Source organism: Melozone crissalis, unplaced genomic scaffold, assembly GCF_028551555.1.
Source record: "Melozone crissalis strain CALT ecotype California unplaced genomic scaffold, PUWL_Pcris_2 ptg000032l_1, whole genome shotgun sequence".
NCBI lineage: Eukaryota > Metazoa > Chordata > Aves > Passeriformes > Passerellidae > Melozone > Melozone crissalis.
The window spans coordinates 3,026,400-3,048,955 of NW_026535810.1; the positions used below are offsets into that span (position 1 = coordinate 3,026,400).

At 51.0% G+C, this 22,556-nt stretch overlaps 1 protein-coding gene and 3 pseudogenes across 1 annotated transcript; all 4 read right to left on the reverse strand.

Annotated features, from left to right (window-relative positions):
- Positions 1-2,084: 2,084 nt before the first annotated feature.
- On the reverse strand, positions 2,085-2,853 carry LOC128940246 (feather keratin Cos2-2-like; annotated as a pseudogene).
- Positions 2,854-12,697: 9,844 nt separating this feature from the next.
- On the reverse strand, positions 12,698-13,476 carry LOC128940247 (feather keratin Cos2-2-like; annotated as a pseudogene).
- Positions 13,477-16,236: 2,760 nt separating this feature from the next.
- LOC128940254 (feather keratin Cos2-2-like) lies at positions 16,237-17,007 on the reverse strand (annotated as a pseudogene).
- A 3,899-nt stretch (positions 17,008-20,906) lies between these two features.
- LOC128940257 (feather keratin Cos2-2-like) lies at positions 20,907-21,215 on the reverse strand. Its single transcript, XM_054281600.1, has one exon. The coding sequence runs from the start codon at positions 21,213-21,215 to the stop codon at positions 20,907-20,909; it is 309 nt and encodes a 102-aa protein (XP_054137575.1).
- Between the last annotated feature and the right edge of the window lie 1,341 nt (positions 21,216-22,556).

A 22,556-nucleotide genomic window follows, 5' to 3' on the forward strand; every position in this document is an offset into this window, starting at 1 on the left:
TGTTTGAGCATATGTGCATCATTCTGTGCTTGGGTGACCGTCCTGAGGGCATGTGCAGGTCAGCGCAGCAGGACTCTTCCTGGAGTGTTCATGATCTCAGACAGAGATCCTTTGCCATCAGGAATGGCTCTTTGTATGGAATCTACAGCTGAAAGGGCATGGCTTCCAGCTGGCAGAGAACTAGCACTGAAATAATCTTCTGCTTCCTGCACTCTCCATTTCTTGTTTTTTGGAGAGGGAGAAACAGCAAGACTGCCTGCCCACTTCTGCAGGTTGTTATCATTTAGTGGATCCCCTTCTGGTAGAACGTTGCAGGTGGCCAGGGAGGGACACTGGCTCCTTCTGTCCAGGCCAATGCCAGATGCATTTCTACATGTCAGCATCCTGGCGCAGACCTAGCTGGGCTAAGACTGCCCAAGAAATTTTTCTTGGATGAAAGGAACCCATATTCAGATCTTACTCTACTGTGAGATATAGGACAGTTGGATCTACCCACTTAACATAGGGTAGTGTTGCTCCCTTGCCTTTAGAAACTGTTGATGGTGCTCAACTTTTTTTTGATTCTTTTTCCTCAAGGAATTTTATCCCAAAATTTTCTAGGAAACATTAATGACTGGGTACTATAGAAAGAGAAAAGAAGTGGCGAAGTTCAGGTGAGAAGGGCATTAGGATGCACTTCTCTTATCTGAGGGTTTCTCCTTTGGCCAGAGATGCCGAGAAATTTGGACTGGCAAGACGGGCTTGGTTGCAGCCCCTGGCTCTCTTTGTCTCTCAGCTTTTGTAGGGGAGAGACAATGCAGAGTTGTGGGGAGAATTCTTCACCACTGCAGGGTTCTGTCTCCGGCTGCCTTACTTTTACTGTGCGTGGAGCTCTGCTCATAGGAGGAGGCAATGATTTGGAACCTTGTTAACACTCTACCTCAGTAAAAGAGGGACTTTTCACCTTATGTCCATATGTCCAGGCGCTCAGAATCCCGTACCCCGCCTTTCCTTGCAATGTTAGGGTCAGGACTCCACTGAAGGACCCCTGCTGCTTCTTCAGCAGGGGGTCTGGATTTTGCTGCAATGTAGCTATGCAGCCCCTGCCTGCTGAGACATCCCACAGTTCCAGCCACAGCTACAGAGATCCAGATAAATCTCATCCACTACCCTGGAATATTTGCTCGTTCCTGCCATTCCAGCTTTCTGCCCCCCGGAGTCCATATGGGACAGTGGGATCAGCTGCCCCTTAGGATTGTAAAGCAAAGCCTTTCTTCCATCCCTTCCTGTCTCGGTCAAGCTGCCATTACCGCATGGCCCCATTGCTCACACCACGGCGCCCTCTGCTGCCATGGGGGAATCATCACATGCGCCCTGCGCGGCCGGGAGCCAGCAGCGCCCCTGCTGGCTGCGCCCGGAGGTGCAGTCCCCTCAGCCCTGCATGTCTGCGCAGCGGCTGGGCCCTGCTGAGTGCTGAGGGACTGTGTGAGCTTTGGGTCTCATCTCCTTGTTCTCCGGAGTGCTGGCCACAGGTCCCCAGGCCAAGCAATGAAAGAAGGATAGGAAGAGATGAGTTGTGGACTGTCCCCTTGCATTTTGGTTTCCCGTCCCCACTCCTATGGAGCAAAAGCCTACCTGATGGCCTATGGCTGGCAAGTTGCCAGGGATGTTCTCCATCAGCTCCAATGAAAAGGGCAAAAAGAAAATCCACTGAAGCGAGCCCCAAACATTACTTTCTCTACCTTTTTCCTGAGCAAAAGGGAGGAGATGCCCCAGAACAACACACAACTCAGACAGAAAGGCTTGAATGCAAGACAATTTTAATATGTTGAAAGAACAAAAGGAGATGGCTCACAGAGAGCACCAGGAGCAGCCACTAAGATGGAGCTCCCATGTGGTGTTCTTTGCACTGCTCTGCAGACGAAGGAAGGATGGCAGGTCCACACTAGACTGCCTTGGGGAGTGAGGGACAGAAATGGAGAGGAGAATTGAACAAGGAAGGAGTGGTCTGAAGTTCTAAATAGAATTTCCTGAAGCTCTATTTCCTGCCCAAAACCATGCTTTGATGTCTTGGGTGTTCTTGCCGGAAGACATTGCCAGCAGGTTTAGCAGGGACGGCATCTGCTGCCACCATAGCAGTTGGTGATGCAGGAGATGTCAAAGCCCCCAGAGCTGATGGGCACTCCGCCACAGCTGAGGATGTTGCCAACAGCAGCAGAGGTGGAGGATCCCACGGCGGTGTTCTGTGGGGAGGAGCTGAGGATGGGCCCAGGCAGGGTCACCAGCACAGCAGGCGGCTCAATGACAACGTGGGAGCTCTGGCACTGCCTGACACAGCACTCATTGCAGCTGCTGGCCAGCGGGCAGGGGCCACAGGGCTGGCAGCAAGGGTCACAGGGCTTGCAGCACGACATGGTTCACGGTCACAGGTGCACCTGGCACAGAGGGCAGGGAGAAGCACAAAGTGAGGACATGTGAGAAGTAGCACTGCACCCAAACACCCTGCAGCCAAGGCACCTCCTGGCCCCCATTGCCGTGCCCAGCTGAAAGCCCAGGAGCCACCTGAGCCAAGTCCCAGCCTCTCTCTGTCTGCACAAGACCTTCTCTCCCCAGCCCTGTCTCAGCACAAGCAGCTCCCAGTCCTGTACTATGACAGCCCCTCTCAGCTGAGACCTGCAGCCAGGCAAGGGCTTGCCTTGAAACAGCAGCAGCAGAAGGAGAAGAGGTTTCCCACTCACCTGATTCCTGAAGAGGAGGAGGAGGTGAGAGAAGTGGATGAGAGAGCAGAGACTTGGGCTGCCTTTTATAGCAGCCCTGACCTGCCTGAGGCCCAGAGGCACCTTAGTGGAAGTCATAATTTTCTGACCGATACATGTCAAATGTGCAGCATCCCAATTAATGGTAGGGGTTCTGTCTTGGTTTCCTGTTCTGCTGCCTTTTCATTTTCCAGTTAATTCTCTATGATTTCCTACACGAAATAGGTCATTTCTCTAAAAACTGTGATGAGAGATTCAAGGATTTCCTGGGCAAAACCAATGCTGTGTGCATTTAGAATCATTAGAATGCTCACACCACCAGCTGGCAGCATCCTCTGTGGACAAATATGTTCACCTGTGTCATTCCTGTGGGTTTGGTTTTATCCAATATGTCAGGAAATGGGCATCGGTTTCGTGCTTATTGCCCACACGGCCAAGGATTGCCATGTGAGGGGTCATGACACATCATTTTCAGTTGATTATCCCATCACTCCATGATGGTCACTCCCTGTTGCACACAGTTCTTCATCTGCTGGGAGGGTGGAACCCTGTTGCTACTCAAAGAGTGCTCAGAGAAAAATTGTGTTGGCCTCATTTGGCTCATCAGATTTCTGTGCACTCTCTGTGGGTCCTCTAGGAATATCAGGAGTTTTCTGTGGCCTGATCCTTGTACAGGATACCTGAGTGATTTTCTGGGACACTTGTCCCCTGTATCTCCTCAGCAGAGTTCCCTGAAATGCACATCTTTTCTGTCTCTTCCTGAATCCTTGCTGACTCTGTGTGTGCGCACAGATCTTTGCATTATTCCATGCTGGTGTGTTTGAGTATACGTGTCTCATTCTGTGCTTGGGCGACCCTCCTGAGGGCATGTGCAGGTCAGAGCAGCAGGATTCTTCCCTGGAGTGTTCATGATCTCAGACAGAGAAACATATTTCCTTTGCCATCAGGAATGGCACTTTGTATGGAATCTACAGCTAAATGGCCATGGCTCCCAGCTGTCAGAGAACTAGCACTGAAATCAGCTTCTGCCTCCTGCACTATCCATTTCTTCTTTTCTGGAGAGGGAGAAACACCAAGACAGCCTGCCCACTTCTGCAGGTTGTTATCATTCAGTGGATCCCCTTGTGGTGGATGGTTGCTGGTGGCAGGGTGGAACACAGGCTCTTCCTGTCCAGGCCAATGCCAGATGCACTCCTACATCTCAACAGCCTGGTGTTACTGAGTGAGGCTCAGACCCCCCAGGAAATATTTCTTGTACCAAAGGAACCCATATTGAGGTGTTCTCTGCTGTGACATATAGGACGGTTGGATCTACCCACATAGCACAGCTGAGTGCTGCTTCCTTACCTTTCGAAGCTGTTGATGGTTAGAATCTTTCCTTTTGATTCGACTTCCTCAAGGAATTATCTCCTATAACTTGTTGGGAAGCATTAACGACTGGATACTAAAGAAAGAGAAAAAAATTGTCAATCTCAGGGGCATCTTGCTGCACTTCTCCCCTCTGAGGGTTTCTTCTGGAGGCCAGAGGTGCTAAGACATTTGGAGTGGTGAAAATGGGCTTGGGTGCAGCTTCTGGCACTCTTTCTCTCTCAGCTTTCCGAGAAGAGAGAGCCTGCAGAGCTGTGGGGATAATTCATTGCCACTGTGGGGTTCTGTCTTTTAGTGCCTTTCTTCTACTGTGAGTGGACCTCTGCTTGTAGGAACAGGTGTTGCACTGGGACCTTGTTAAAACAATACCTCGGTAAAAGAGGTGCTTTTCACCATACGTTCAGGTGCTTGGAATCAGCACCCAACCTTTTCTTCCCCTTCTGGGAGCTGAGCTGCCATTGCTGGGCCCCTGCTGCTTCTTCAGCACTGATCTGGATTTCGCTGCACTATAGCCCTACAGCCGCTGCCTGCTGAGACGTCATGCAGTTCCAGCTAGAGCTGCAGAGCTACAGAAATATCTCAGCCATGACCCTGGAATTATTGATAGTTCCTGCCATTCCAGCTTGCCGCTCCTGAGAGTCCAGCTGGGGCAGCCGGATCAGCTGCCCCTCAGGATTTGTAAAGCCAAGCCTTTCTTCAATCCTTTCCCATCTCTGTCTAGCCGCCATTACCACATGGCCCCCGAGCTTGCACCACAGCGCCCTCTGTTGCCATGGGGGAATCATCGCACGCGCCCTGCCCGGCTGTGAGCCAGCAGCGCCCCTGCTGGCTGTGGCCAGAGGTGCGATCCCGTCAGCCCTGGGAGTCTGGGCAGCAGCTGGGGCTGGGGCCTGTCGAGTGCTGAGGGACTGTGTGAGGCTTGGATCTCATCTCCTTGTTCCCAGTTGTGCTGGCTACAGACCCTAGGCTAACCTATGAAGGAAGGATGGGAAGAGATGAGTTTTGGGCTGTCCGCTTGCATTTTTGTTTCCCATCCCCAATCCTATGGAGCCAAAGCCTTCATGATGGCCGTTTGGCTGCCCAGTAACCAGGGATGCTCTTTATCAGCTTCAAGAGAAAGGGGCACAATATAAAATCCACTGCAGTGAGCCCCAAACATTGCTCTCTCGATCTTTTTCCTGAGCAAACTGGAGGAGGTGCCCCAGAACAACAGATGACTCAGACACAAAGGCTTGAATGCAATACAGTTTTAATAAGTTTACAGAAGAAAAGGAAACGGCTCACAGAGAGCACCAGGAGCAGCCACTAAGATGGAGCTCCCATGTGGTGTTCTTTGCACTGCTCTGCAGACGAAGGAAGGATGGCAGGTCCACACTAGACTGCCTTGGGGAGTGAGGGACAGAAATGGAGAGGAGAATTGAACAAGGAAGGGATGATCCAAAGCTCTAAATACAATTCTATGAGGCTCTCTTTCCTGCCCAAAACCAAGCTTTGAATTCTTGGGTGTTTTTGCCAGACGATATTGCCAGCAGCTTTAGCAGGGACGGCATCTGCTGCCACCATAGCAGTTGGTGATGCAGGAGATGTCAAAGCCCCCAGAGCTGATGGGCACTCCGCCACAGCTGAGGATGTTGCCAACAGCAGCAGAGGTGGAGGATCCCACGGCGGTGTTCTGTGGGGAGGAGCTGAGGATGGGCCCAGGCAGGGTCACCAGCACAGCAGGCGGCTCAATGACAACGTGGGAGCTCTGGCACTGCCTGACACAGCACTCATTGCAGCTGCTGGCCAGCGGGCAGGGGCCACAGGGCTGGCAGCAAGGGTCACAGGGCTTGCAGCAGGACATGGCTCAGGCTCACAGGTGCACCTAGGATGGAAGGAAGGGAGAAGGACAAAGTTGGGACACATGCAAAGCAGCACTGCACCCAAACACCCTGCAGTCAAGGCACCTCCTGGCCCCCATTGCAGTGCCCAGCTCAAAGCCCAGGAACTACCTCAGCCAAGTCCCAGCCTCTCTCTGTCTGTACAAGACCTTCTCTCCCCTGCCCTCTCCCAGCACAAGCAGCTCCCAGCCTTGCATCAGCCCATCTCAGCTGAAATCCAGAGGTCTCCGGCAAGAGCTGGTCTTGAAGCAGCAGCAGCAGGCAGAGGAGAAGAGGCTTCCCACTCACCTGATTCCTGAAGAGAAGGAGGAGGTGAGAGAAGTGGATGAGAGAACAGAGACCTGGGCTGCCTTTTATAGCAGTCCTGACCTGCCTCAGGCCCAGAGGCACCTTTGTGGAAGTCATAATTTTCTGACCAGTACCTGTCAAATGTGCACCATCCCAGTTAATGGTAGGGATTCAGTCCTGATTTCCTGCACTGCTGCCTTTTCATTTCCTGGCTAATTCTCTGTTCTTTCCTACATGAAGAGTCATTTCTCTAAGTGCTGGGATAAGTGATTCAAAGGTTTCCTGGCTAAAACCAATGCTGGATGCATTTAGAATGCTCAGACCATCACTTGGCAGCATCCTCTGTGGACAAATATGTTCACCTGTGTCATTCCTGTGGGTTTGGTTTTTTTCAGGATGTCAGCAAATGGGCGTCAGTCTTGTGCTCCTTGCCCACATGCCCAAGGACTGCCATGTGAAGGCTCATGAGACATCATTTTCTGTTGCTTTTCCCATCTCTGCATGTTGGTCACTTACTGTTGCACACAGTTCTGCATCTGCTGCGAGGGTTGGACCCTGTTGCTACTCAAAGAGTGCTCAGGGAAAAATTGTGTTGGTCTCATTTGGCTCGTCAGCTTTCTGTGCCCTCTCTGTGGGTCCTCTGGTAATATCAGGAATTGTCTGGCGCCTGATCTTTGTCCAGGATAACTGAGTGATTTTCTACCACACTTGTCCCCAGTATCTCATCTGCAGAGTTTCCTGATCTGCACATTTTTTCTGTCTGTTCCTGACTCTTTGCTGACTCTCTGGGACCATACAGATCTTTGCATTATTCCATGCTGCTGTGTTTAAGCACATGTGTATCATCCTGTGGTTGGGTGACCCTCCTGAGGTCATGTACAGGTCAGAGCAACAGGACTCTTCCCTGCAGCATTCATGATCTCAGATAGAAATATGTTCCTTTGCCATCAGGAATGGCACTTTGTATGGAATCTACAGGTAAATGGTCATGGCTTCAAGCTGGCAGAGATCTAGCACTGAAATAATCTTTGGACTCCTGCACTCTCCATTTCTTCTTTTCTGCAGAGGGAGAACCACCAAGGCAGCCTGCCCACTTCTGCAGGTTGTTATCATTCAGTGGATCCCCTTCTGGTGGAATGTTGCATGTGTCCAGGGTGGGACACAGGTTCCTCCTGTCAAGGCAAATGGCAGATGCACTTCTACATTTTAGCAGATGGTGCTGACTGAACAACCATGAGATCCCCCAGGAAATGTTTCTTGGACCAAAGGAACCCATATTCAGGTGTTCCTCTGCTGTCAGATATAACAACATAGCATACCTGAGCGCCTGTTCCCTCCCCTTTCGAGGCTCTTGAGGATCAGACTTATTCTTTTTGATGCTACTTGCTTAAGGAATTTTGCCCCATAATTTACTGGGAAATATTAATGACTGTGTTCGTAGGAAAGAGAAAAGAAGTGGCCAAGCTCAGGGAAAGATGTCATCTGGTTGCACTTCTCATATCTGTAGGTTTCTACTGGTGGCCAGAGATGCTCAGACAGTTGGATGTTGGAAAATGTAGTTAGGTGCAGCCCCTGGCTTGCTTTCTTTCTCCACTAACGGAGGGGAGAGAGACCGTAGTCCTGTGAAGAGCATTTATCATCATTGTGGGGTTCTATCTCCTGCGACCTTCCTTCTACAGTGAGTGGAGCTCTGTTTGTAAGAGCAGTCATTGCACTTGGACCTTGTTAACACTCTACCTCAATGAAAGAGGGATTTTTCACCATGTGTTCAGTTGCTCGGAATGCAGTCCTCATCTTCCATTGCAATGCTTGGAACTGGGCTGACACTGTTGGGCCTCTGTGGCTTTTTCTGCACTACTCTGAGCTTTGCTGCACTGTAGCTCCCTACCTACTGAGACATCTCTCAGTTCCAGCTACAGCTACAAAGATTCTGATAGATCTCGCCCACCAGCTCAGGATTTTACACATTCCTGCCGTTAAAGCTTGCTGCTCCTGAGAGTCCAGCTGGGGCAGCCGGATCAGCTGCCCCTCAGGATTTGTAAAGCCAAGCCTTTCTTCAATCCTTTCCCATCTCTGTCTAGCCGCCATTACCACATGGCCCCCGAGCTTGCACCACAGCGCCCTCTGTTGCCATGGGGGAATCATCGCACGCGCCCTGCCCGGCTGCGAGCCAGGAGCGCCCCTACTGGCTGTGGCCGCAGGTGCGATCCCGTCAGCCTTGCGAGACTGAGCAGCTGCTGGGCCCTGTCGAGTGCTGAGGGACTGTGTGAGGCTTGGATCTCATCTCCTTGTTCCCAGTTGTGCTGGCTACAGACCCTAGGCTAACCTATGAAGGAAGGATGGGAAGAGATGAGTTTTGGGCTGTCCGCTTGCATTTTTGTTTCCCATCCCCACTCCTATGGAGCCAAAGCCTTCATGATGGCCGTTTGGCTGCCCAGTAACCAGGGATGCTCTTTATCAGCTTCAAGAGAAAGGGGCACAATATAAAATCCACTGCAGTGAGCCCCAAACATTGCTCTCTCGATCTTTTTCCTGAGCAAACTGGAGGAGGTGCCCCAGAACAACAGATGACTCAGACACAAAGGCTTGAATGCAATACAGTTTTAATAAGTTTACAGAAGAAAAGGAAACGGCTCACAGAGAGCACCAGGAGCAGCCACTAAGATGGAGCTCCCATGTGGTGTTCTTTGCACTGCTCTGCAGACGAAGGAAGGATGGCAGGTCCACACTAGACTGCCTTGGGGAGTGAGGGACAGAAATGGAGAGGAGAATTGAACAAGGAAGGGATGATCCAAAGCTCTAAATACAATTCTATGAGGCTCTCTTTCCTGCCCAAAACCAAGCTTTGAATTCTTGGGTGTTCTTGCCGGAAGATATTGCCAGCAGGTTTAGCAGGGACGGCATCTGCTGCCACCATAGCAGTTGGTGATGCAGGAGATGTCAAAGCCCCCAGAGCTGATGGGCACTCCGCCACAGCTGAGGATGTTGCCAACAGCAGCAGAGGTGGAGGATCCCACGGCGGTGTTCTGTGGGGAGGAGCTGAGGATGGGCCCAGGCAGGGTCACCAGCACAGCAGGCGGCTCAATGACAACGTGGGAGCTCTGGCACTGCCTGACACAGCACTCATTGCAGCTGCTGGCCAGCGGGCAGGGGCCACAGGGCTGGCAGCAAGGGTCACAGGGCTTGCAGCAGGACATGGCTCAGGCTCACAGGTGCACCTAGGATGGAAGGAAGGGAGAAGGACAAAGTTGGGACACATGCAAAGCAGCACTGCACCCAAACACCCTGCAGTCAAGGCACCTCCTGGCCCCCATTGCAGTGCCCAGCTCAAAGCCCAGGAACTACCTCAGCCAAGTCCCAGCCTCTCTCTGTCTGTACAAGACCTTCTCTCCCCTGCCCTCTCCCAGCACAAGCCTTGCAACAGCCCTGGGCTCTTATAGCTCCTCTCAGCTGAGACCACCAGCCAGGCAACAGCTGGTCTTGAAGCAGCAGCAGCAGGCAGAGGAGAAGTGGCTTCCCACTCACCTGATTCCTGAAGAGGAGGAGGAGGTGAGAGAAGTGGATGAGAGAACAGAGACCTGGGCTGCCTTTTATAGCAGTCCTGACCTGCCTCAGGCCCAGAGGCACCTTTGTGGAAGTCATAATTTTCTGACCAGTACCTGTCAAATGTGCACCATCCCAGTTAATGGTAGGGATTCAGTCCTGATTTCCTGCACTGCTGCCTTTTCATTTCCTGGCTAATTCTCTGTTCTTTCCTACATGAAGAGTCATTTCTCTAAGTGCAGGGATGAGAGATTCAAAGGTTTCCTGGCTAAAACCAATGCTGGGTGCATTTAGAATGCTCAGACCATCACTTGGCAGCATCCTCTGTGGACAAATATGTTCACCTGTGTCATTCCTGTGGGTTTGGTTTTTTTCAGGATGTCAGCAAATGGGCGTCAGTCTTGTGCTCCTTGCCCACATGCCCAAGGACTGCCATGTGAAGGCTCATGAGACATCATTTTCTGTTGCTTTTCCCATCTCTGCATGTTGGTCACTTACTGTTGCACACAGTTCTGCATCTGCTGCGAGGGTTGGACCCTGTTGCTACTCAAAGAGTGCTCAGGGAAAAATTGTGTTGGTCTCATTTGGCTCGTCAGCTTTCTGTGCCCTCTCTGTGGGTCCTCTGGTAATATCAGGAATTGTCTGGCGCCTGATCTTTGTCCAGGACAACTGAGTAGTTTTCTGCTACGCTTGTCCCCTGTATCTCCTCAGTGGAGCTCCCAGAACTGCACGTCTTTTCTGGCTGTTCCTGACTTTTTGCTGACTCTTTGGGACCATACAGATCTTTGCATCATTCTATACTGAAGTGTTTGTACAGACAGACAGCATTCTGTTCTTGGGTGACCCTCTTGATGGCATTTGCAGGTCTGAGCAGCAGGACTCTTCACAGGAGCATTCAGGATCTCAGCAACACACGTCTCCTTTGCCATGAGGAGTGGCATTTTGTGTGGAATCCACAGCTAAATGATCACGGCTTGAAGCTGGCAGAGAACTAGCACTGAAATCAGCTTCTGCCTCCTGCACTCTCCATTTCTTCTTTTATTGAGAGGGAGAAACAGCAAGGCAGCCTGCCCACTTCTGCAGGTTGCTATCATTCAGTGGATCCCCTTCTGATGAAATGTTGCTGGTGGCAAGGTAGGACACAAGTTCTTCCTGTCCAGGCACATGCCAGATGCACCTCTACATCTCAGCAGCGTGGTGCAGACTGAGTATGGCCGAGACCACCCTGCAAATCGTTCTTGGACCAAAGGAACCTATATACAGGTGTTGCTCTGCTGTGAGATATATGGCAGTTGGATCTACCTACATAGCATAGCTGAGTGCTGTTCCCTTCCCTTTAGTGCTGTTGAGGGTCAGAATCTCCTTGTGTGATGCTTTTTCCTCCTGGAATTTTGTCCCATAATTTGCTAGGAAAGATTAAGGTCTGGGTAGTTGAGAATGACAAAAGTAGTAGCCAAGCTCAGGGGAGTTGGGTATCTGGCTGCATGGCTCATCTCTGAGGGTTTCTCCTGGAGGCCAGAGATGCCAAGATCTATTTGGAGTGGGAAAATGGGGTTGGGTGCAGCCCCTGGCTCTCTTTCTCTCTCTGTTTTCTGAGGTGACAGTGCAGCACAGTGGGGAGAATTTGTCGCCACTTTTGTGTTTTGTCTCCTGCTGCCTTTCTCTTACTGTGGGGGGAGCTCTGCTTGTAAGAGCAGGTGTTGCACTGGGATCTTGTTAACACTCTACATCACTAAAAGTGGGACTTTTTACCATATGTCCAGGTGCTTGGAATCCTTACCTCACCTTTCCTTGCTCTGCTTAGAGCCAGGCTGCCACAACTGGGCCCCTGCTGCTTCTTTGGCACTGCTCTGGGTTTTGCTGGACTGTAATCCCACAGCTCCTGCTTGCTGAGACATCGTGTAGTTCCAATAAAAGCTGCCGAGCTTCTGATAATTCTCGTCCACAACCCCAAGATTTTAGCTGGTTCCTGCCTTTCCAACTTGTTCCTCCTGAGAGTCCAGCTGGGGCACTGAATCATCTGCCCCTCGGGCTTCGCAAACCAAAGTCTTTCCTCCATCCCTTCCATTCTTGGCCAAGGTGCCATTACCACGTTATCCCCAATCGCACAGCACGGTGCCCTCTGCTGCCATGGGGGAATCATCGCACACGCCCTGCCCGGCCGGAGCCAGCAGCGCCCCTGCTGGCTGTGCCCAGAGGTGCGGTCCCCTCAGCCCTGCGTGTCTGGGCAGCAGCTGGGCCCTGCCGAGTGCTGAGGGACTGTGTGAGGCTTGGATCTCATCTCCTTGTTCCCAGGTGTGCTGGCTATAAACCCTAGGCCAAGCAATGAAGGAACGATAGGAAGAGATGAGTTGCGGGCTGTACCCAGGCATTGTTGTTTCCCATCTACACTCCTATGGAGCCAAAATCTCCGTGATGCCCTTTGGCTGCCAAGTAGCCAGGCATGTTCTTCATCATCTCCAAGGGAGAAGGACATCAAATTAAAATCCGCTCCAGCGAGCCCCAAACATTGCCTCCTGCACCTTTTTCCTGAGGAGAATGGAAAAGTTCCCCAGAACAACAGATGACTCAGACACAAAGGCTTGAAGGCAATACAGTTTTATTAAGTTGAAAGAAGAAAAGGAGATGGCTTACAGAGAGCAACAGGAACAGCTACTAAGATGAGCTCCCATGTGGTGTTCTTTGCACTGATCTGCTGAAGTAGGAAGAATGGCAGGTCCTGACTACACTGCCTTGGGAAATAAGGGACAGAAACGGAGAGGAGAGTAAAACAAGGAAGGGATGGTCCAAAGCTCCAAAAAAAATTTTCTGAAGCTCTATTTCCTGCCCAAATCCATCCTTTGAAGTCTTGGGTGTTCTTGCCAGAAGACATTGCCAGCAGGTTTAGCAGGGACGGCATCTGCTGCCACCATAGCAGTTGGTGATGCAGGAGATGTCAAAGCCCCCAGAGTTGATGGGCACTCCGCCACAGCTGAGGATGTTGCCAACAGCAGCAGAGGTGGAGGATCCCACGGCAGTGTTCTGTGGGGAGGAGCTGAGGATGGGCCCAGGCAGGGTCACCAGCACAGCAGGCGGCTCAATGACAACGTGGGAGCTCTGGCACTGCCTGACACAGCACTCATTGCAGCTGCTGGCCAGCGGGCAGGGGCCACAGGGCTGGCAGCAAGGGTCACAGGGCTTGCAGCAGGACATGGCTCAGGCTCACAGGTGCACCTAGAATGGAAGACAGGGAGAAGCACAAAGTGAGGACACATGAGAAGCAGCACTGCACCCAAACACCCTGCAGTCAAGGCACCTCCTGGCCCCCATTGCAGTGCCCAGCTCAAAGCCCAGGAACTACCTCAGCCAAGTCCCAGCCTCTCTCTGTCTGAACAAGACCTTCTCTCCTCTGCCCTCTCCCAGCACAAGCCTTGCAACAGCCCTGGGCTCTTATAGCTCCTCTCAGCTGAGACCACCAGCCAGGCAACAGCTGGTCTTGAAGCAGCAGCAGCAGGCAGAGGAGAAGTGGCTTCCCACTCACCTGATTCCTGAAGAGGAGGAGGAGGTGAGAGAAGTGGATGTGAAAGCAGAGACTTGGGCTGCCTTTTATAGCAGTCCTGACCTGCCTCAGGCCCAGAGGCACCTTTGTGGAAGTCATAATTTTCTGACCAGTACCTGTCAAATGTGAACCATCCCAGTTAATGGTAGGGATTCAGTCCTGATTTCCTGCACTGCTGCCCTTTCATTTCCCTGCTAATTCTCTGTTCTTTCCTACATGAAGTGTCATTTCTCTAAGTGCTGGAATGAGAGATTCATGGGTTTCCTGGCTAAAACCAATGCTGGGTGCATTTGGCATGCTTATATCGTCACTTGGCAGTATCCTCTGTGGACAAATATGTTCACCTGTGTCATTCCTGTGGGTTTAGTTTTGTCCATGTTGTCAGGAATTGGGCGTCATCTCGTGCTTCTTGCCCACATGCCCAAGGATTGCCATGTGAGGGGTCATGACACATCATTTTTTGTTTCTTTTCCCATCTCTGCATGATGGTCACTCCCTGTTGCACACAGTTCTGCATCAGCTGGGAGGGTTGGACCCTGTTTCTACTCAAAGAGTGCTCAGAGAAAAATTGTGTTGGCCTCATTTTGGTCATGGTCTTTCTATGCCCTCTCTGTTAGTCCCCTGGAAATACCAGGAGTTGTCTAGGGCCTGATCCTTTTCAAGGATACATGAGTAGTTTTTTGCCACACATGCCCCCAGTATCTCATCTGCACAGTTCCTAGAGCTGCACAGTTTTTCTGTCCATTTTTGACTCTTTGCTGACTCTCTAGGAACATATTGATCATTGCATTATTCCAGACAGGTTTCGTTGAGCAGTTGTGCCTTATTCTGTGCTTGTGTTACCCTCCTGAGGGCATGTGCAGGTCAGAGCAGCAGGAGTCTTCCCTGCAGTGTTCATGATCTCAGAAAGAAATGTTTCCTTTTCCATCAGGAATAGCACTTTTATGGAATCCACAGCTGAATGGTCATGGCTTGAATCTGGCCGAGAACTAGCACTGAAATCAGCTTCTGTCTCCTGCACCCTCCATTTCTTCTTTTCTGGAGAGGGAGAACCACCAAGGCAACCTGCCCACTTCTGCAGGTTGTTAACATTCAGTGGATCCCCTTCTGGTGGAATGTTGCACGTGTCCAGGGTGGGACACAAGCTACTCCTGTCCAGGCAATTGCCAGATGCACCTTTACATCTCAGCAACCTGGTGCTTTTAAAGCTGGGCTGATCCCCCCCCACAAATGGTTCTTAGACTAAAGGACCCCAGATTCAGGTGTTGCTCTGCTCTGAAATATATGGCATTTGAATCTACTCACATCGGATATCTGAGTGTTGCTCCCTTCCCTGTAGCACTGTTGAGGGTTAGAATTTTTTGTTTGATGCTTTTACATAAGGAATTTTTCCCCATAATTTGCTAGGAAATATTTATGATTGGGTAGTTGAGAACGACATAAGAATGGCCAATCTCAGGGGAAGAGGGCATCTGGCTGCACATCTCTTATATGTAGGTTTCTCGTGTAGGCCAGATTTGTCGAGATATTTGGAGTGGGAAAATGGGGTTGGGTGCAGCCCCTGGCAGTCTTTCGCTCTCTCACCTTTCAGAGGGGAGAAAGACTGCAGTGCTATAGGGAGAATTCATCACCACTGCATGGTTTCATCTCCAGCTGCTGTTCTTCAACCGTGGGTAGATCGCTGCTTAAAAGAGCAGGCTTTGAACTGGGACCTTGTTAACACTCTACCTCAGTAAAAGAGAGACTTTTCACCATATGTTCAGATGCTTATAATCTTCACCTCTCCTGTCTGTGCAGTGCTTGGAGCCAGGCTGCTGATGCTGGCCACCTGCTGATTCTTTGTTGCTACTCTGGGTTTTGGTGCATTGCAGCCCACTTCCTGTTGAGACATCCTGCAGTTACAGCTACAGCAGCAGAGCTTAAAATACATACCATCCGCCAACACGGGATTTTTACTCATTCTTGCCGTTCGATCTTGCAGATCCCAAGAGTCCAGCTGGGACACTGGGATCAGCTGCCCCTCAGACTTTGTAAAGCCAAGACTTTCCTCCATCCCTTCCAATCTTGGCCAAGCTGCCATTACCACGTGACCCCCGAGCTCGCACCACAGCGCCCTCTGCTGCCATGGGGGAATCATCGCACATGCCCTGCCCGGCCGGGAGCCAGCAGGGCCCCTACTGGCTGTGCCCGGAGGTGCGGTCCCCTCAGCCCTGCGTGTCTGGGCAGCAGCTGGGGCTGGGCCCTGCCGAGTGCTGATGGACTGTGTGGGGCTTGGATCTCATCTCCTTGTTCCCAGGTGTGCTGGCCACAGGCGTTTGCCAGACAATGAAGGAAGATTAGGAAGAGATGAGTTGTGGGCTGTTCACAGGTATTGATGATTCCCGTCTCTACTCCTTTGGAGCCAAATTCTCCGTGATGCTCATTTGGATGTCAAGTAGCCAAGGATATCCTTCATCAGCTCCAAAGGAAAAGGGCACAAAGTAAATTCCACTACAGCGAGCCCAAAATATTGGGTGCTCCATTTTTTACTGAGCAAACTGGAGGAGTTGCCTCAGAACAACAGACGACTCAGGCAAAAATGCTTGAATGCAAGACAATTTTATTAAGTTGAAAGAAGAAAAGGAGATGGCTTACAGAGAGCACCAGGAGCAGCCACTAAGATGGAGCTCCCATGTGGTGTTCTTTGCACTGATCTGCAGAGGTAGGAAGGACAGCAGGTCCACACTCGACTGCCTTGGGTATTGCAAGACAGAAATGGAGAGGAGAATCGAGCAAAGAAGGGATGGTCCAAAGTTCTAAATACAATTTTCTGAAGCTCTATTTCCTGCCCAAAACCATGCTTTGAAGTCTTGGGTGTTCTTGCCGGAAGACATTGCCAGCAGGTTTAGCAGGGACGGCATCTGCTGCCACCATAGCAGTTGGTGATGCAGGAGATGTCAAAGCCCCCAGAGCTGATGGGCACTCCGCCACAGCTGAGGATGTTGCCAACAGCAGCAGAGGCAGAGGATCCCACGGCGGTGTTCTGTGGGGAGGAGCTGAGGATGGGCCCAGGCAGGGTCACCAGCACAGCAGGCGGCTCAATGACAACGTGGGAGCTCTGGCACTGCCTGACACAGCACTCATTGCAGCTGCTGGCCAGCGGGCAGGGGCCACAGGGCTGGCAGCAAGGGTCACAGGGCTTGCAGCAGGACATGGCTCGGGCTCACAGGTGCACCTGGCACAGAGTGCAGGGAGAAGCACAAAGTGAGGACACGTGAGAAGTAGCACTGCACCCAAACACCCTGCAGCCAAGGCACCTCCTGGCCCCCATTGCAGTGCCCAGCGCAAAGCCCAGGAGCTGCCTCAGCCACGTCCCAGCCTCTCTCTGTCTGCACAAGATCTTTTCTCCCCCAACCTCTCCCAGCACAAGCAGCTCCCAGCCCTTTGCTACGACAGCCCCTCTCAGCTGAGACCTTCAGCCAGGCAAGAGCTGCTCTTGAAACAGCAGCAGAAGGAGGAGGAGAAGTGGCTTTGCACTCACCTGATTCCTGAAGAGGAGGAGGAGGTGAGAGAAGTGGATGAGAGAGCAAAGGCTTGGGCTGCCTTTTATAGCAGTCCTGCACTGCCTTCTGCCCAGCGACACTTAGTAGAACTAATAATTTTCTGACCAGGTCATGTCATATATGCACCATTCCAGGTAATTGTATGGGCTGTGTCCTGTTTTCCTGTCCTTCTGCCTTTTCATTTCCTGGCTAATTCTCTGTGCTTTCCTACATGAATTGCTACTTCTCTAAGTTGTGGGGTTAGAGGTTCTATGATTTCCAGGGCAGAAAGACATCATCACAGGCAGAAGACTCTGATCAAGGGCCAATGGCATCCCATATAGACAGGGAATGTTGACCTGTGTCATTCCTGTGGGTTTATTTTTTGTCCAAGTTGTCAGGAAATGGGCATCACTCTTGTGCTTCACTTCCACGTGCCCAAGGACTCCCTTGTGAGGGGACATATTTTATCTCCACCGCAGAGTTCCTAGCTGGTGATGCTTCTTGGCCTTATTTGAGCACACAGATTATTGTTTGGCTCCATGCAAATATCTGTAAGCCCTCGTGTGTCTGTCTGAGCTCAGGAACCCTCATCCTGGGAGCAAGTGCAGGTCATGGCCAGGGGACTCTCCCCTGGTGAGTCCTTGAGCCCCACAGTGCTGCCCCTTGCACTTGTAGAAGGAGCCAATTCACAGCTCAGTTGTGCAGCCTTTGGCCTTTCAAAGAAGTTTCCAGAGAACTGAAACACAGGCTCTGCTTCCTGCACCTTTCCTTTCTTGCTTTATATTCAGGGTGAAAGGCCAATAAATCCTTCTGGCCTCGGCAGGTTGTCATCCCTGAATCAATCCTTTCTGGTGCAGTGTTGCTGGTGACCAAGAGGGGACACAGCCTCCTCATGTCAGGGCCAGTGCAAGATGCACTTGTACAGCTCAGCAACCTGGTGCTGAGGCAAAGGTTGAGATCTTCCTACAAGTATGTCTTGAACTGAAGGCACCATGTTCCTGTATTGCTCCACTGTGAGATGTAGGAGAGTTTCTCTGGAGGAGTCAACAGATTTGAGTCAAACTCTTTGGGTTTTCTAGTCCAGGTTTTCTATATCCCCGCCCAAAAAACCCTGAATCTCAGGGCCTAGAAATTGTGCCTTGGGAGCAGGAAAATATGACTTAGGACAAACTGATGAATTCCTGCTTCATTTACTCATGCAGGTCCAGCAGATTGCACAGAAAGAAACTGTTGCATTCCAACTGGAACCCTCCATTCTGCATCCCACTGTGCTGCTTAAGGGTGGTGGAAATAGAAGAACCAGGAACAAAGGAAAAGAAAGAAAAAGAGTAAAGTCATTTCAGTGCTTTATTTTCCCCCTGTTTCTCACAATAAGGTGAATGTTCTCCAAGTCAAGCCTGGTTTTTCCTCTGATGGTAATGATGAGTAATCCCACTGTTTTTACCTTAACCCACAACCTTTTCCAAATTACATTCCCATGACCCATAAAAGATGGAGAGTGAGACAGCAGCTGGGTGCGCCTGAAAGCTAGTTAAGGTCTCTGTGCTTTTGTAACAATTATGGTAATGAGAAATATCTTTAGTGTTTTTCATTTACACAGCATTTTTCCAATTTCTGTGTGTGCCAGCAGAAGCAAATCTCTTTGTCTCACTGTTCCCCTCAGAGGACAGTGGGCAATGTTGTCATTTGGCTTTTGTGCTTGTGGTGCACCCTTTCTTGCAGGACATGTTTAACGAGGATCCAGAGAGGAAAGGACCACACTGTCCCAGTTTAGAGACAAGTTTAGGAGAAAAACACTCTGGAATGAGTGTTTAGTCTAAAAAAATAGCTCCAGCAATCATTTTCCACAAATAAGAAATGAATGCTAGTGAATGAAAGCAAAGAAAACCCCAACCATTTATTGACAGATTGCCCACACCGCATGGGAAAAGGTAAATAAATGTTAGATATAAAACTGTCAGACCTTGCTCCCCCCTCCCTTTCCCTCTCCCCACCAGGAAAAAATCCTAAAATGCCAGGCAAAGAAAAAGAAAACACAACAGCTTGCCACATGGTGAGGAGAAAGATGGCACTGGCTCCTGTCTCAGGAGGAAAATCAATTCCGAAGATTCACACAGCTTCTTGGGAAAACAGATGGGAACCAGGTGAATCCCTGGTTTTGGTCCCCTCTTCACAGCAGATAAAGCAGGAAGGGAAAAAACCTTCTTGCTTAAACTAACAAAAAACCCAAGCAGACAAAGCAAAAAAGTCAGACTCCCCAGCACTCCTGACACTTGGGGAGTGAGGGCTTGAAAAAGCGTACTGAAGAACTGAATGCTCCTACCTCCCGTGGGACCCACCTTTGAGATAAAGCAACCATTTCTGGGGCATGAAGCAGATGATAAGGGAATAGACTAATCATGGTAAAACCACCCCAAGACACACACACAGCCAGAAGTTGGAACGCAGTACATTCTAATGAGTCTAAAGAGAAAAATAAATTTTGGAGAGGAGGCAAGAGTAAAAAACTCAGCATGGACAGCCCAAGGCCAGTCCTCAACAGAGGCAGAAGTGAGGGAAGTCTACCCTAGGCTAGTCTAGGATCAAGGATAGGAATCAAGGCTGAAAAAAGCAGAAAATAAAAAAGGAAAAAGTGGGAAAGGAGAAAGCAGTGGAATGGAATGGGAGGCATGGACCATGTTTTCAGAGTGTCCAGGCAGGCCCTTTCTGAAGAGCTTTCCCTTTGAAGGACAGGAGGCACATGTTTAGCCCATCTGAAAGCCATGGCCACAATATCCTTATTTGGACTCTGGAATCATCATCTGAGCTCCTTGTCTGGTCTTTTACGGGAGTCTTTAGCAAGATGGGCATCTCTGGCAGCAATCGTGGCAGTTGGTGATGCAGGAGATGTCAAAGCCCCCTGGGCTGATGGGAACCCTGTCAGAGCTGAGGATGCCGCCAACAGCAGCAGTGGTGGAGGATCCAGCCAGTGCCAGCCACTGACACCTTCAGGCCCCAGTTCCTTCTCTGCAGGAACCTGGACAGGGCCACAGCACCCACACCTCTCAAGAACAAGCCCAAAACCAGGACATCCTTTTCATGCCACCTCCAGGCAGCCTTGGGGCTCTCAGCAGTTTCCCAGGGTCCTTGTTCCTGACTCATGCAGAAGGGTTGATATGACAGGGTTCTGTTTTCTCTGTGGGGATTGGGGAGTCCACTGGCCACAGAGGCCTTTGCCCCACAGTCCAGGAGCTGTGAGAAATGGATACTGTCACTGAGAATGAGGGATGTAGAGAGAAACTGTTAACGGTGTCCGGGAGGTGGATGGTGAAATATGGGGGAGTTTCTCTTCTCCCAAATCCAGAAGGGAAAACAGTGGCAGCCTTCAACATGGAGTGAGAATGGTTTCGGTTTTGGTTCCGTTGTCATGCTCACTTGATCCTGTGTAACCATTCAACACTGCCTGTGAACTAAAAAGCTGAGCAGAAGACTAATGTGACGGACGTGTTTGAAGGGAGGAGGTTGTAGAATATCCCCAGGCACTGCTGTTTCCCATTGCCTGTCACCATTTGACATCATCTTCTGATGATCACTATTTTGGGGAAGTCACGGATGTGTTTGAGAGCTCCAGTAGAAAAGGGACAAAGTAAAGGCCACCATGGAGTGTCCACCCTCAGCTTCTTCCACCTTTTGCTAGGTGGAAGAGTTCCCATACAAGGAAGGAGAAAGCAGAGGGCCAGCTTTGGATGCAAAACAACTTTATTGACTCTAAGGAAGAGAAGGAGGTAGCTGAAAGAGGACATCAGAAGCAGCCATGGGGGCACAGTGGGGATGACCCTTTGCCTGGCCCTGCAGAGGGATGGAGGGAGGCAAACAGGTCCCACTAGGCTGGCATTGGGTGGGGCAGACAGGAACACAAGGCAAGGAAAGAAAGTGGAAGAAAAGCGCAGTAAATCAAGAGCACAAATCCATTGTTCCAAAGATCCATCTCCAGTGCAGCTCCATGTTCTGAGGCTGTGGAGGTTCTAGCCCAAGGATGTCGCCAGCAGGTTTAGCAGGGACGACAACAACTGTTGCCATAGCAGTTGGTGATGCAGGAGATGTCAAAGCCCCCAGAGCTGATGGGCACTCCGCCACAGCTGAGGATGTTGCCAACAGCAGCAGAGGTGGAGGATCCCACGGCGGTGTTCTGTGGGGAGGAGCTGAGGATGGGCCCAGGCAGGGTCACCAGCACAGCAGGCGGCTCAATGACAACGTGCGAACTCTGGCACTGCCTGACACAGCACTCATTGCAGCTGCTGGCCAGCGGGCAGGGGCCACAGGGCTGGCAGCAAGGGTCACAGGGCTTGCAGCAGGACATGGCTCGGGCTCACAGGTGCACCTGGCACAGAGGGCAGGGAGAAGCACAAAGTGAGGACACGTGAGGAGCAGCACTGCACCCAAACTCCCTGGAAGAATGACAACTTCCTGGCCCCCATTGCCGTGCCCAGCTGAAAGCCCAGGAGCCACCTGAGCCAAGTCCCAGCCTCTCTCTGTCAGCACAAGACCTTCTCTCCCCTGCCCTCTCCCAGCACAAGCAGCTCCCAGCCCTGGGCTCTTGTAGCCGCTCTCAGCTGAGATCTCCAGCCAGGCAGGAGCTGCTCTTGAAGCAGCAGCAGCAGGAGGAGGAGTAGAAGAGGTTTCCAACTCACCTGATTCCTGAAGAGGAGGAGGAGGTGAGAGAAGTAGATGAGAGACCAGAGACGTGGGCTGCCTTTTATAGCAGTCCTGCCCTGCCTCCGGCCCATTGGCACCCTAGTGGAATTCATAATTTTCTAACCGACTCATGTCGAATGCACACCATCCCAGCTAATGGTAGGGGCTGTGTTCTGCTTTCCTGCACTGCGGCCTCTATTTCCTGGCTCCTGCCCTGTGTTTTCCTATCTAAAGACTCCTTTTAGGGCCAGGAATGAGAGTTCCAAGAATTTCCAGGATATGAACACATCAGAGTAGGCAGAATGCTTGCATCATGGTCTGGTGGCATTCCATGCAGACACATGACCTGAACCTGTGTCATTCCTGTGGGTTTCTTTGTGGCCAAGCACTCAGGGCATCACTCCCATTCTCCCTGTGTCCCTGCCCATCTCTCCCGCATCCCTTTGTGATATCCCAGGAGTTTTCACATGCAGCCTGTTTTCCTGGTCCATTTTGGGAATGGATAGGGGACAGAAGGTGTTCTTTGTGGTCTTGCTTCCCCTCTATTACATCTCCCTTTGGTCAGCACTCCATGCCTGCTTCTGCAGCTCGTTCCTGCTCTTGCCCTGGGCTGGACTGCGAGCTGTGCTCGGTGGCCCTTGGTCGGATGGATGGTGCCCAGCACGCTGCTCTCTCAACCCCTTTCTCAGGCAGAAAGACAAGGTAAATCCAAACTGATAACACCATAATGCTTGATAGAAATCAGTTTGCCAAAGGTAAAGGGAAAGATTATGCATGCACCAGTACATCGGGAAACAAAATCAATCTATGGCCTCCTTCCCTCAGGAAGTGATGGCTGGCAATTTCCCAGGAAGCAGGGCTTCCTCCTGTGTCATGGTTGCTCATGATGGCACACTTTGTAACTCAGGCTGCAGGAATGCAGAGAAAGATATCCTCTCTCTGTGAGAAGGATATCTTTCCACTCTGCCAGTGGCTCCAGGCAGCTGTGACTGAGTCAGCTCCAGCT